Source organism: Chiloscyllium punctatum, chromosome 12, assembly GCF_047496795.1.
Source record: "Chiloscyllium punctatum isolate Juve2018m chromosome 12, sChiPun1.3, whole genome shotgun sequence".
Classification (NCBI taxonomy): Eukaryota; Metazoa; Chordata; class Chondrichthyes; order Orectolobiformes; family Hemiscylliidae; genus Chiloscyllium; species Chiloscyllium punctatum.
This window is the reverse complement of record NC_092750.1, coordinates 46,092,546-46,104,777: the sequence shown is the minus strand read 5'-3', so window position 1 is coordinate 46,104,777 and position 12,232 is coordinate 46,092,546. Positions and strand designations below refer to the sequence as shown.

Below are 12,232 nucleotides of genomic sequence, written 5' to 3'. Positions count from 1 at the left end.
TTTGGGGTACTGAGGTTGTATTTTCTTATCTTTGATTATGAAACATTGTTCGCTAAAGAAGAAATTAGAGAGTGTGAAGTGCAATCACAGCAATCCAGGTTTTGGAAAGGAATGAAGTTATTGACAATGAATAACAATACTTGCTTTTGAGTCTTTCATCTTGTTCCTGTGTATGTCTCTGTGACTAATGAGTCACTTCTTTGAAGATAGTTGATGTAAAGACTATTGAGGCAGAGGTATGAGAGCTGAATGGCCTGCCTCTGCTTTTATTATTCTCCATAAGTTGTCGATTATGTGATAACAAGTCAGTGACCGGGAAATTTGCTTCTCAGGGTGGCAGTTCAATCTATGTCAATTAGTTTGTTTGCACCTTTTAACCCATGAACACAGGACGGATGCCAGTGGACAAAGTAACATTTATTTCAAGAGGTCCACGTGGGATTTACTTGAGGGCTTTTTTTTTATCATTTAGGACCTGTGTTTGATTTTCAAGGACTTTCTTTCTCTTTCTCTCTAACTAGTTTATAACGTGATGTAGTCTTTTAGTAACATTAACTTCTGTATTATGTTGATGTGTGGGATATTTAGACTCTCAATGAAGCAGGCTTAGCATAATTCATCAATATCCTCAGTAATTATTTTCAATACCCTCTTCAAAATGTTCATGTTCTAGTGCTTACCAGACAGTTGTATAGTTAACAGAGTACACAAAGAATCACATCAATTTAGGAATATTAACATGGAAACCTGAATGAAGACCTTTACACATACTGTTTGTGTATTTCCAAGGAGAGCAGGAAAACCGTTTCTCTGATGGAATGATGTTATGCTATGGCTATCAATTCTTTTAAGTATTTCTGTACTTATTCTTCAAACACATACTAAACGGCCGCCATTTCTTGCATTCTACAATTTCCACTTTCTTTTGCCTCCGTATTGCTGAATGCATCTGTTCCAGTCCTGGTGACTTATGATCTTTAAATGGAAACAGCTTATCCATTAGCTTACCCTTATCAATTTTAAACTCTTCTAGCATCAGAATGACCTACTTTCTCTTCATGGACTGATACCATCATCTTCCTTTGTAATAACAGCTCTGCTTACTGTTTCCATGTATAAATCCTCCTTTGGTTTCTAATGAGGCCTCTGCCTTCTGGCTATTGTGTTCCTGGTTATTCTCCTGTAGAAAATTTGGGGATTCTCTTTTATTCTGGCTGCCAGTCTTACTTCACTCCTTGGCTTTGCTTTCTCACCTTCTAGAGACTGTCTGGCCCAGATTCATTCATATCACAATAAAGTTGGTTTTCCCGAAATGAATTATTCTTGCTGTGGATTATTCTTTGTGCTTTTTCACAATCAGTCAAAACCTTGTAATACAACGATTACTATCCCATAAAAATTCTTCTACTGACATTTGATCCACTCAGGCGATCTCATTACCAAGAACCATGTCACTAGTACTTCCTTTCTTCTTAAACTGGAAGTATACTGCCACAGAATGTTTTCCTGAACATGTTCTAGGAACACTTGCCCCTCTTTGTCTTTCACACATCTGCCATCCAGCCTATCTTCAAATAGTAATTGACTGGCTGAATTGCTTTTGGCAATTCATGAAGACGTGAAATGTTCTGTGCAAATACAAGTCATTTTCCCTTAGCCATTGTACTTAATGTTTCTGAAAGCACTCAGTCAATCATTTGATCGTGTTGGAAATGCAGTTTATGACCATGATTTAAAACATCAGAGTAGTTTTTTTGTAAAATAATATTGCAAATGAATTAGGATCTGATATTTTTTTGTTTCTGTTTATTGTTTATGTTTGTTCAGTTTGATGTGCAGTGTTATAGAACATAGAACAATACAGTGCAGAATAGGCCCTTTGGCCCTTGATGTTGGGCCGACCTATGAACTATTCTCAGCCCATCCCCCTACACTATCCCATCATCATCCATGTGCTTATCTAAGGGTTGTTTAAATCTCCCTAATGTGGTTGAGTTGACTATAGAACATAATAGATCACAAATATTGAATGTATGATTGTAAGTAAAATAGTACTTCAATAAGATTACTTCAGCAACAACAGTAAGCTTATGCAACATAAACTGTAGTATAATCTTATCTTATTGCACCCTCTCTAAAATATTCTGATCACAACAAGAAAATATCTCTCTGTTACAACCAAGACTTCACTTACATGTTGTATAGTTCATGTCTTGAAGGCTCAAATTTATAATTGTGCAGATGAATGCCTTCCTTTTACATTTTACAATAGTTTCAAATACCTATTATGGTTCTCTGAAATCCTATTAGCAGCATTGCTGTGTGCTGTCGATTTTGGCTGTTACTGTTTTTGAAACAAGTACAATACTGTCGACATTACCTTGTAGGTTAAGTTTTTGTGTAGTTTGTTGTCTTTACTTCATTTAGCTGACATACAAATAGTTAAATTGTTTGTTGCTTGAACAAAAAGTGTTTTTGGTTATTTGCAATAAGCTTAATTGTCAGGGAATATTCATGCTTATGAACTAATTTGTCATGTTTTTATACCATTAACGTTCAAATAAATAATTCAGTGACCTTGGAAAAGTAGCTTGAAGAATGTTGAGTCAAACCAGTGAAGCTGAAGCATCAAACCATTGTTTGAGGACATTAAGAGAAAGTATTCACCTGAAATTTAATTTACAGGACAATTTGTTATTGTTAATGAACTTTTCTTCTATTCCTAAGTGAAAATTGAATAAGAATTATTTTGGTCAGATGGTGTGCATGGTCATCTTGCAGAGGCACACAACACCGTAGCAATTTTTCCTTCAGTCTATTGCTAAGGAAGATACATTTTGAATTATCCTTAAATTTACATTTCAGAAACATAATCATTGAAAGTTGCCATTGAATAACAGCTGAAATAATAGCTTAAAGCTAATGTAATGTTTGAATCTTTACAACTGATATGAAAATATGTCATATATTAGAAAGTCATCCATCCAATACATTTGTGTACCCAGCCTTTTAAAAAAGAAACTTGAGATTTTACACAGTTGAGCACAAATAGTCCACAAGTCGAGGGTTAATTTGTAGTAATTTGTGTAATTTTTCATATTTATGTTTTTTTTTAAAAGACAAAACAGTGAGGCATTCAATGAGCATCATTATGGTGACTGCAAAAATGTCGCCGTAGATATAAACAAATTGCATATTAAAAGCTGCATAGCACTTATTTTCAGTCAATTTCATATATGTCACATCTCACTTTCCAGTTCAGTATCTGGCTACTGGACTGTGAATTTTTGAAAATTGAGTTTTTTTTTTCATTTTGTGCTTGCTCAGTGTAATAAGTACTATATTTGGAAAATTGGAAGCCCTAAGCTTCAAGACTTCCTTTAGTGGGGTGAATGACCCTTAATAATTCTATTTATGTACAGTATTTTAATTCAAATCTAGTTTAGCAGTGCTTTTCCATGTTATGCTCATCAGAAAATGGATTGCAGCATTGAAATGGTAATTAATGTTTAAGAGAAACCATATTTGAAATGATGCAGTAATTACTGTGCAAATATTTAAATGAGGGCCAATGATCCTGATTTTCAAATGAGTAAAAGACTCCACAAGGTTATTTATGTGACACACACACATGCACACACATACTTTTATTTATGTACGAAACCCAGTTTAAATAAGCCATGGAATAGATGTAATTGGAACAGAGTGAAGAATAAGCTAGAGAGTTCAATGATCACTATGATATATCATGTCTCTTAACCTTCCTTCTCCTTTTTTCTTATCTCATTTCTCTCTCACGCCCAGTGAAAAGTGTTATTCATTATAAACCCTTGGATTTCAACCTTGACTCTCTGGTAAGTTTCCAAGCATCAAATGCTTGAACTATGAGAGCACCTTTGCTCAAGCAATCATTTGTCACTCAGAAATCTTCAAAATGAAGAATGCAATTACACAGATGCGAACTTAAAAATAGTCGAAGAAACCTTGGTTAATAAGCTGAACATTCTTGGCCTAGTTACCAAAGCAGCACAATGTGAATACATCTCAAGGTTTGAGAATTTTGCGTAAAATCTACCACTGCATCATAAGTCTGGAGTTTAAATGTTAATACTTTTGCTAACCGTGTTGGAGCATATACTCTCGTGTTTCCATATAAATACTGTAAAGTTTTATTTTCATGTGCTTGTATTCTCTGGTCTAGGCTGAGACCACTGCTGGAAATTGAATTAGCAATTTCTCCAGTTACTGCTCTGTCCAATTGTATGATGTTAGATTAACTGTTGGTACAGTATTTCTATTGTTTGTGTACCTTTGCCTTTAAGAGACTTGAGAAACAGCATTCAGAAAAATGGTTTCTAGACTCAGATGTGCCCACAGTGAAGTAAGCCATTAAGATTTGCTTAGCAGTTGGGAGTGGCTTTAATACATCAGGATTAACAGTTGAATAGCTTAAAGATCCCCAAAAAAGATGGACCACATTAGAAGAAAAATTCAGAACCAAATTCATTTTCTGTATTCATTGAGTAGAATTTGTCATTTAGACAGGAGCCTACAGAATACACAGACCATTTTGTACGCAGGTGCTGAGAAAAGTAGTAAAAGTGATTTAGGTGATTTTTTTCAGATTGTGAGCTAGTGGCCAAAATTGTTGAGTTGCTGTTTATATGCCCCCACCTCCCCCCAAACCCCCCTCCCATTCCCCCATGGAAGATGTCCAAAAAGATTTGCTAAACGAACTGGAGACTTGGTGTCAAACAATGACTGAAGAATGGCCATAAATATGAAGTGATCAAAACTTACATGTCATTAATACAACCCAGATAGTTGATACAATCACTCGAGTATCCAAACACAGCAAGACATTGGGAAGGTCTGGCCTTTTGCATACACCAAGTAAATGGCTAGCTTTCAATCAATTTTACAAAACCACTGGGTAAGAAGGCCTTTGGTAGAGGAAGTTCACTTGAGCAAAGGCATTTGTAGTTGCAGTGAGCCATGTACTGATATAAAAAGGCACACACACATTTCATCTACGATGAAACCATCTACTATTCCACCATAAGTACATATATGAAATGGTATACAGACTGAAATCTGTGTCCAAACATGTAGTCAAAACATGTTCACATTGTCGAGCAGCATCTGTATAGTGGTAAACTGAGTTAATGTTTCAAGTCTGATATGACTTCGTCAGAATGTTCAGGAGCAAAAGGCTGAATTAGTGCAGGACAAATTATATTTTGGCATTTATTGCTAAAGAAATAGAGTATAAAAGTAGAGAAGTGTTGCAGCAACTGTGCAAGGCATTAATGAGACCAAACCTGGAATATGGTGTACAATTTTGGTTCCCTTCCTTGAGGAGGAATGTATTGCATTAGAGGCAGTTCACAGGAAGTTCACTAGATTGATTCCATTGTTGAGGGGTTTGTTTAATGAAGTGAGATTGAGCAGTTTAGCTTGTGAGGTTGTGGAGAGCAGGCAGGAAAGTGGAGTTGAGACTGAGATGAGATCAGCATGATTGTATCAACTAGTAAAAAAGGCGAGAGGGGCTGAATTGCCTACTCCTGCACCTAGTTCTTATGTTCACATCTAAACTTGAGAATACCATCTCAGAGATGATGAAATCTTTAAGGGATACCTCTGTGCAGCTCACAAAGATGAATGATGATCTAAAATAGCAAGGAAGGAAACTGGATGACGTACAAATCACCAATCCAGTATAAAGATTGCCACTCTACAGAAAGACTTTAAACAACTTGCACATAAGTCAAATCTGACTCAGGAGAAGCAACCACAGTAATATCAGCTTGAGCAAAAGCAATGCCAGAGGCAATGACAAACCTGAAAGACCAGTGAAGATGCATAGCGTACATTGTGACAAACTGGGACAGATTCAGGAGACAATCATTTAATAAACAAATGTCAACACTAATGCTCTAATGAGAGAACTCAAGCAGGACATGGAGGAAACCAAATAATCACAAGCAGTAAGTGGAAGACATCTAGACTTCCAAGAAAATAAACAAAATGAAACTTGACCAATGGGAATGACAGATTATATCATGATGACTGTAGAAGTCCGTGACGTCTCTGGACAAAGTCACCATTATGAGATTTGGATGGATCTGTAAACCACTGCTGTCTTATAATAGATTCATAGGCTCACTTATTATTGTAAATAGTTCATCTTTCCTTTGGAAAGGAGGGTATGTTATAATTGCTTCTAAGTAACTTTTAATGACCCCAGATGTTACTACTTGTCAGTCAGCCTGGCTGGGATGTGCAGGCAATACATACTGAACTCCATTGCTCGGCCATGATGTTTGGTTTATAACCTGTTTTCCTGTCTTAAATTAACTAAGCCACAGATTTAATCAATCCCTGAGGAGTGCTTGATTCTCAGACCAGTGTCATCAGCATGACAACTTCTCCTTTTCTCCAGAAAGTACACATAATAATAAAGTTTTTGCTTTGGGTGCAGAACCCAAAATGATCATCACAGAGTAGGTTATTGTGAGTGAATGCTGCTTGATGACCTCTTCCATCACTTTGCTGATGATGAAGTATAGGCTAATGGAGGAAATAAGTAGCCAGGTTGCATCTGTCTTATTATTTGTGTGCAGGCAGTTTTGTATTCCTAAATGCCATTAGAGAAGCAGAAAGGCTTTTATGACAATCAATAATGGTTACATGGTCATCATTAGACTTTTAATTTTAGTTTATTTGAATTCAAGTTTCACTATCAGCTGTGATGGAAATTCAGCCAGGATCTCCAGAGTATAAACAGTCTTTGGGTTACCAATCCTCTGTTATTCCATAAATGACAGTGCAACTGTGAAATTTTCTCACATTATCTAAAATAATGAAGAAAATTATTTAAAAACTATATTGCACAAAGACAGGATTATGGAACAGAATAACAAACAGTTTAATGAATGGTTTTTTAATTGATGCATAATGCTTCAAATTGGATTGAATCTTGATGCAGCAGAGAGTAGTGTCAAAACAATTTGGGAGAGGACCACTAAATATTTAAAATTTTCTGTGACTGCGTTGATTTTGTCAAGTGGCACCCTTGTACTTTACTGCAGTTTATTAAATCTCTATTTTGTATAAAGCTCTTTGTCTGCAATTTTAGTGACTTTCGCAAGATTTATCGATGACTTTTTAAAGTGAAGATTATGCCCTATTCATATAATTCCCTACTCTCTTTTTGTACGAAACCTCTCTGCCTACAGTTTCTCTGACTTACAAGTGATTCTTCCTCAGCCATTTGAATATTAATGAAAGACTTTTCTCAGGTTGAGTTGATGCAGTAAATGTTGGTTATACCAACAAAGTGAAAAGGCTACCTTCTAATTCACATGCATTGATAGCAGTAGATAATCATGAGATTGTGGCAGGCAGCAAAAAATAGGAGTATGCCTGGGCAGCCTTCACTGACAGCTGCTCAGGCAGGTCAACCTTGTCCGTTTTCTCCAAGTCTGTTTCATTAACATCTTGTCTGAGCATCTTGGAACAAGCTTGCAGGGATTGAAGCTCCCATGACATTAGAATCAGAGTAATTAAATCGGATAGTGGATAAGGAATGGCAACAGTACTGAACTACTGGGAATAATGGAAAATAGAATAGATCTTACAGCCTGAGGTGTGAACATGCTCAGTGAATTATTAGAATGACCAGCTATTCTGACGGCCAATCTTTGGAGCTTTTTAAATTATTCAGCAGCACTGAAATAATGAAAGTTTGTAAATACATGAACTAGCTAAACAGATGATTTAAATTGTTTTCTCCCCTCTACAAAAACACAGATGGTGCAAATAATCCCTGTGAGATGGTTGAACCTTCAAGAGTACCAGAGTAAAAAAATCATGGCGGATCATGGGGTCACAGTTCAGAGATTCTTTGTTGCTGACAACTCACAAGATGCCCTGGAGGCCGCTAAGAGACTGAGTAAGTTGAGTGGTGTCAATAGAAGTTAGATCAACATAGTTGATCAAGGATAACCTTTTCAATTAACACGTTATAACATCACGAACAACATTTTCTCTCTTTATTCTTTCATGGATTGCGGGCATCACTGACAATACCAGTATTTGTTGTCCATCTCTAGTCCTTGAACTGAGTAGCTTTTTAGGCCATTTCAAAAGTCAGTCATGCTGCTGTGGGCTGGACTTGCATATTGGTCAGGCCAGATACAGCTGGTAGTTTTCCCTTTCCTAAAGGGTGTAAGTGAATGATAGCTCACTGTTTCTGTACTTAAACCATTATTTTTTTTATCCAAGTGAACCCTGATCCTCTTATTCTGTGAACCTCAGTTTTATTAACTGTACTTTTATATGTTGCTTGTATGAGTAACCCATACTGCTGGTCATCATGTTGTAATAGATTCTCTGTACAATTGTTCACTTTAAGATAGATTTGCTGTCACCATCCTCTTTGTGGGTTGGGATCTACAGAGCCTGTTTGATTTAGTATAGTAGTTTAATGAGAAGAGGCTCTTGTCTTAAACAAATTATACTTTAATGCATGATAACAACTAGGTACGTGATACATTCATATTGTTACAAAGGCTGTAGGGAAGATCTATATGGTAGGTTTCACTTTGTCAAGATTCTAAACTGTTCTCCGATAAGCTCATAAGACTTGATCATAGTGCATGGTATTTAATGCACTCCTCAGAATTAACCCTTTCAGACACCTAGACATTTGTGCAATATTATTTTATCAAAACCCATACTGACAGCCTCCATTGCATTTCCTTCATCAAATCTCTCTAACCCTTCAGCAAAAAAAATCAACTTCCCTAGTCAAATGTGATCTGCGTTCAATAAATATGTGCAGGTTGTAGATAATGAATTTAATCCTGTCAAATCTCTGATTGTTGTTTCTAAAATTTTGCATAACTGATGTCAAGCTGGCCGGCCAAATGTTACGAGGAAACTCCTAATGCATTTTCTTGAATAGGGATGTCACGTGTCACTTTCCATCCTCTGGTACCTCTCTTGTATCTCGGCAAACTTGGAAAATTATGTGAAGGCCTTTTATATTTTTCATCTTCAGTTCCACTTGCAATCTGGGAGTATAAGCCATCTGAGCCCGTCAACTTATCTAGTCTAACGATAATCAGCTTTTCCTGTACATCCTGGTTATTGATTTTCGCTTCATTTATCGCTACTTTGATAAACATTTCAACTGATATTTTGTCAGCGTTCTCTTCTTTGATAAATACCAATACAAAGTAAAGTTCAGATGCTCAGAGAGCAGACTGTCAGAATGATCTAAAGTATAAATGAAAAATGACTGGTCCTTTAATGTTGCTAATGGATAGAATGGGATATACTTTTCAGCAGCTGGTTTTAAATCTTCAGTGCTTTTGTAGACACAATGTGTCTACAGTGCTGTCACACTGAAGGTGTTTGTTCATGTGCACTGAACATTCATTAACTTTTAAATATTCATGTGTGCTTTTTAAAGATTCTAGTTATGTGGTTACTTTCATTCTTGTCAAGCAATGTAGTAGATAGATGGGAAATATTACTCTGCTGTTTTGTATTTTCTTTGATCTGTTGCCATTTTCGTTTTTGGATGGTTGCTGCTTTTTTATTTATTGATAAGATGTGTGTTGCTTGCAAGGTAAACATTTATTGCCCATTTCTGATTTGCTTTGGGAAACTGTGATGAGCCAATTTCTGAACTGCTGTAGTCTGCAAGGTGAAGGTGGTCATGCAATACTATTAGAGAGAAAGCTCCAGGTTTTGCCCTGATAGCCTTGAAGTAATAGTTACATATTTCCAAGTCGGGATGGTTTGTAGCTTGGAGGAGAATGTGCAGTTGCTAGCCTTGCTGTGTTAGAGAATGTAAATCTGCGAGTTGCTGTGGAAGAAGGCATTATGAGTTGCCACATTTGCTGCTTCTTGCACATTTTACATAGTTAGCAAAAGGTGTGAATGTTTGGGAGGTGAATGAGGTGCAAATCAAGTGGCTGTTTTAATATCTTAGATGGTATTTAATTTGTTGGGTCATATTGATGCTATGCTTACCTAAGCAGATGGAGAACACTCCAGTACATATCCTGACTCATGCCTCTTCGATGGTGGGAAGACTTTGATGAGTCTTTCACTGAAGAATTCCCTCTCTTTAATCTGTTGTTGTAACCACTGAATCTTTTGTGCCATTCCACAAACATTTATAGTCAATTCTGGTCCATTGAGGACTGTTAGTGGGGAGTTTGATGATAGTAATGCCTGTCAACAACAAGGGGTGGTGTTTGAAAGCTTTTTTATTCGAAATAGCCATTACCTGGCAAATGAATGCCACTTAACAGTGCAAACTTTTATGGATTCCAGTGTTTTTCTCCCTGAAGATAGGTACAACAGCTTTATTATTTGAGGAGTTGTGAATGAAACTAAGTGCCATGCAATTATTAGTAAATATTCACAAACCTTACTGGGTTTTTTTCAGCATTGATCAAGTCCCTGAAAATGTTTGAACCTAAGATGTTGGCATGGGAGAGTCCTGCAGAAATGTCTTGGACTGAGATCTTGGTCTCCAAGAATGGCATACATCCTTATGCTGCTATAAATTCAGTCAGTGGAAAGATTTTCCCTCTGATTCTCATGGACTTCAATTTTACCCAATTTTATTCGTAGATGACTTATCTGAGAACCCAAATTAAATGTTACTGAGCAGGTTCTTGCTGAGTAAGCACTGTTTGATCACATTATCAACAACATTTTCCATCACGTTGCTAATAATTGAGAGTGGGCAAATGGGTAAATAATGAAGTAGAATGGATTTTTCTTCCTTTCTATGCCTAACCTGGGCAATTCTCCACATTTCCAAGTGTAGCTAGTTCTGGACCATTGAGTTCAACCCAGATATAATTGGGTCTGTTTCCAGTGCCCACAGCTGTTTTTTGATATTACAAGAAATGAATCAAATTGGCTGAAGGTAGGCTTTTATGGTGTTGGAGACTTCAGGAGGAGGAGGCTGAGATGGTCATTTCAGTACTTAGGATTAAAGATAGTTGTAAGTACTTAAGTCTTACCTTTTACATTTGTTCTAGGCTCTGTCACCTTTGAGGATTACAGAAGTTTTGTGATGCAAGAGGAGGCTGTTTGGCACATCAGATCTGTATCAGATTTGTGAATGGGCATTATCATTTTGTGCCTTTCTTTGCCATTTCTCCATAACACTCAAAGTTGTTTCTATTTATGTAATCACCTGATGCCCTCTTGAATACTTCAGTTAAACCTGTCTCTAACACATTTCCATGCAATGTGTTTCCGACTCTAGCCACTTGCTCTTTTGAAGAAGTTTATTTCTCACCTCACACTTGCTCCTTTTGCAAAACACTTTAAAACTATGCTGCCTGGTTCTTGTTCCTTTTATGAACAGAGATAGTTTTCCTCATCTAATCTGTTCAACTGTCTCATGATTTTGTCCACTTCTATCAAGTCTCCTCAAAGTTTTCTCTTCACCAAGGAAAACAGTCCTGATTTCATAACAGTGTATCTTCATAACTGTTTCCAGGGATGAATTTTCTCTAATGCATACATATCTGGACATTTGGTATCCAGAACTGTATATAATACTTCTGCTGATGTCTAACTAATGTCTGATACAGATTCACCATAACCTCCTTTCTCCTGCATTCTGTGTCCTATCATAAGGCTTTTATGGAGCCTTCTCTGGTTAGTCATTGTTAGTCACCAATCACAGTTGAGAGTGGCAGGAGAACCTTGATCGGATTCATTAGATGTGCGGTTGATAGCTCTGACTGCCACACAATACTTTCTCAGTATGCATGTAGATCCTGTTTGGTTGTACTAGACTGGCACTTGTATCTGGAATGTTTTTCTCTACTCCTTGAATCAGGTTTAGCCCCTCAACTTGAGGTAGAGCGTGGAAGTGATAGACTATGAGTTTACAGATTCTGATAGAATACTACTGTTGATTGGCCCCAACCCCTCTTAGATGCCCAATTTTGAGCTGTTTAGATGTGTTCTGAATCTGTCTAATGTAGTGAAGTAACAATGTTACACATTCCACTTGAAGGTTCTTCAGTGTGAAGACAGATTTTGTTTCCAAAGGAGCTTAATGGTCAAGGCTTTTCATAATACAGTCACACAGCAGGTAGGTTGGTGGGGGTGAGGTCAAGTAGCTTTCTCCCCTTGTGTTGGTTTTCACCTGTCACCTGTTATACAAAGTCTTTGGCAGCTTTGTTCT

The 12,232-nt window shown here is 36.9% G+C and overlaps 1 protein-coding gene across 1 annotated transcript in view; it reads left to right on the top strand.

The window, feature by feature from the left end:
* suclg2 (succinate-CoA ligase GDP-forming subunit beta) overlaps positions 1 to 12,232 on the top strand; it is a 312,117-nt gene that overhangs the window by 91,020 nt on the left and 208,865 nt on the right. Inside the window, exon 2 of the mRNA XM_072582505.1 lies at positions 7,813 to 7,954. Within this exon, the coding sequence (XP_072438606.1) occupies positions 7,813 to 7,954 (142 nt within the window). The remainder of the gene's footprint in view (positions 1 to 7,812; positions 7,955 to 12,232) is intronic.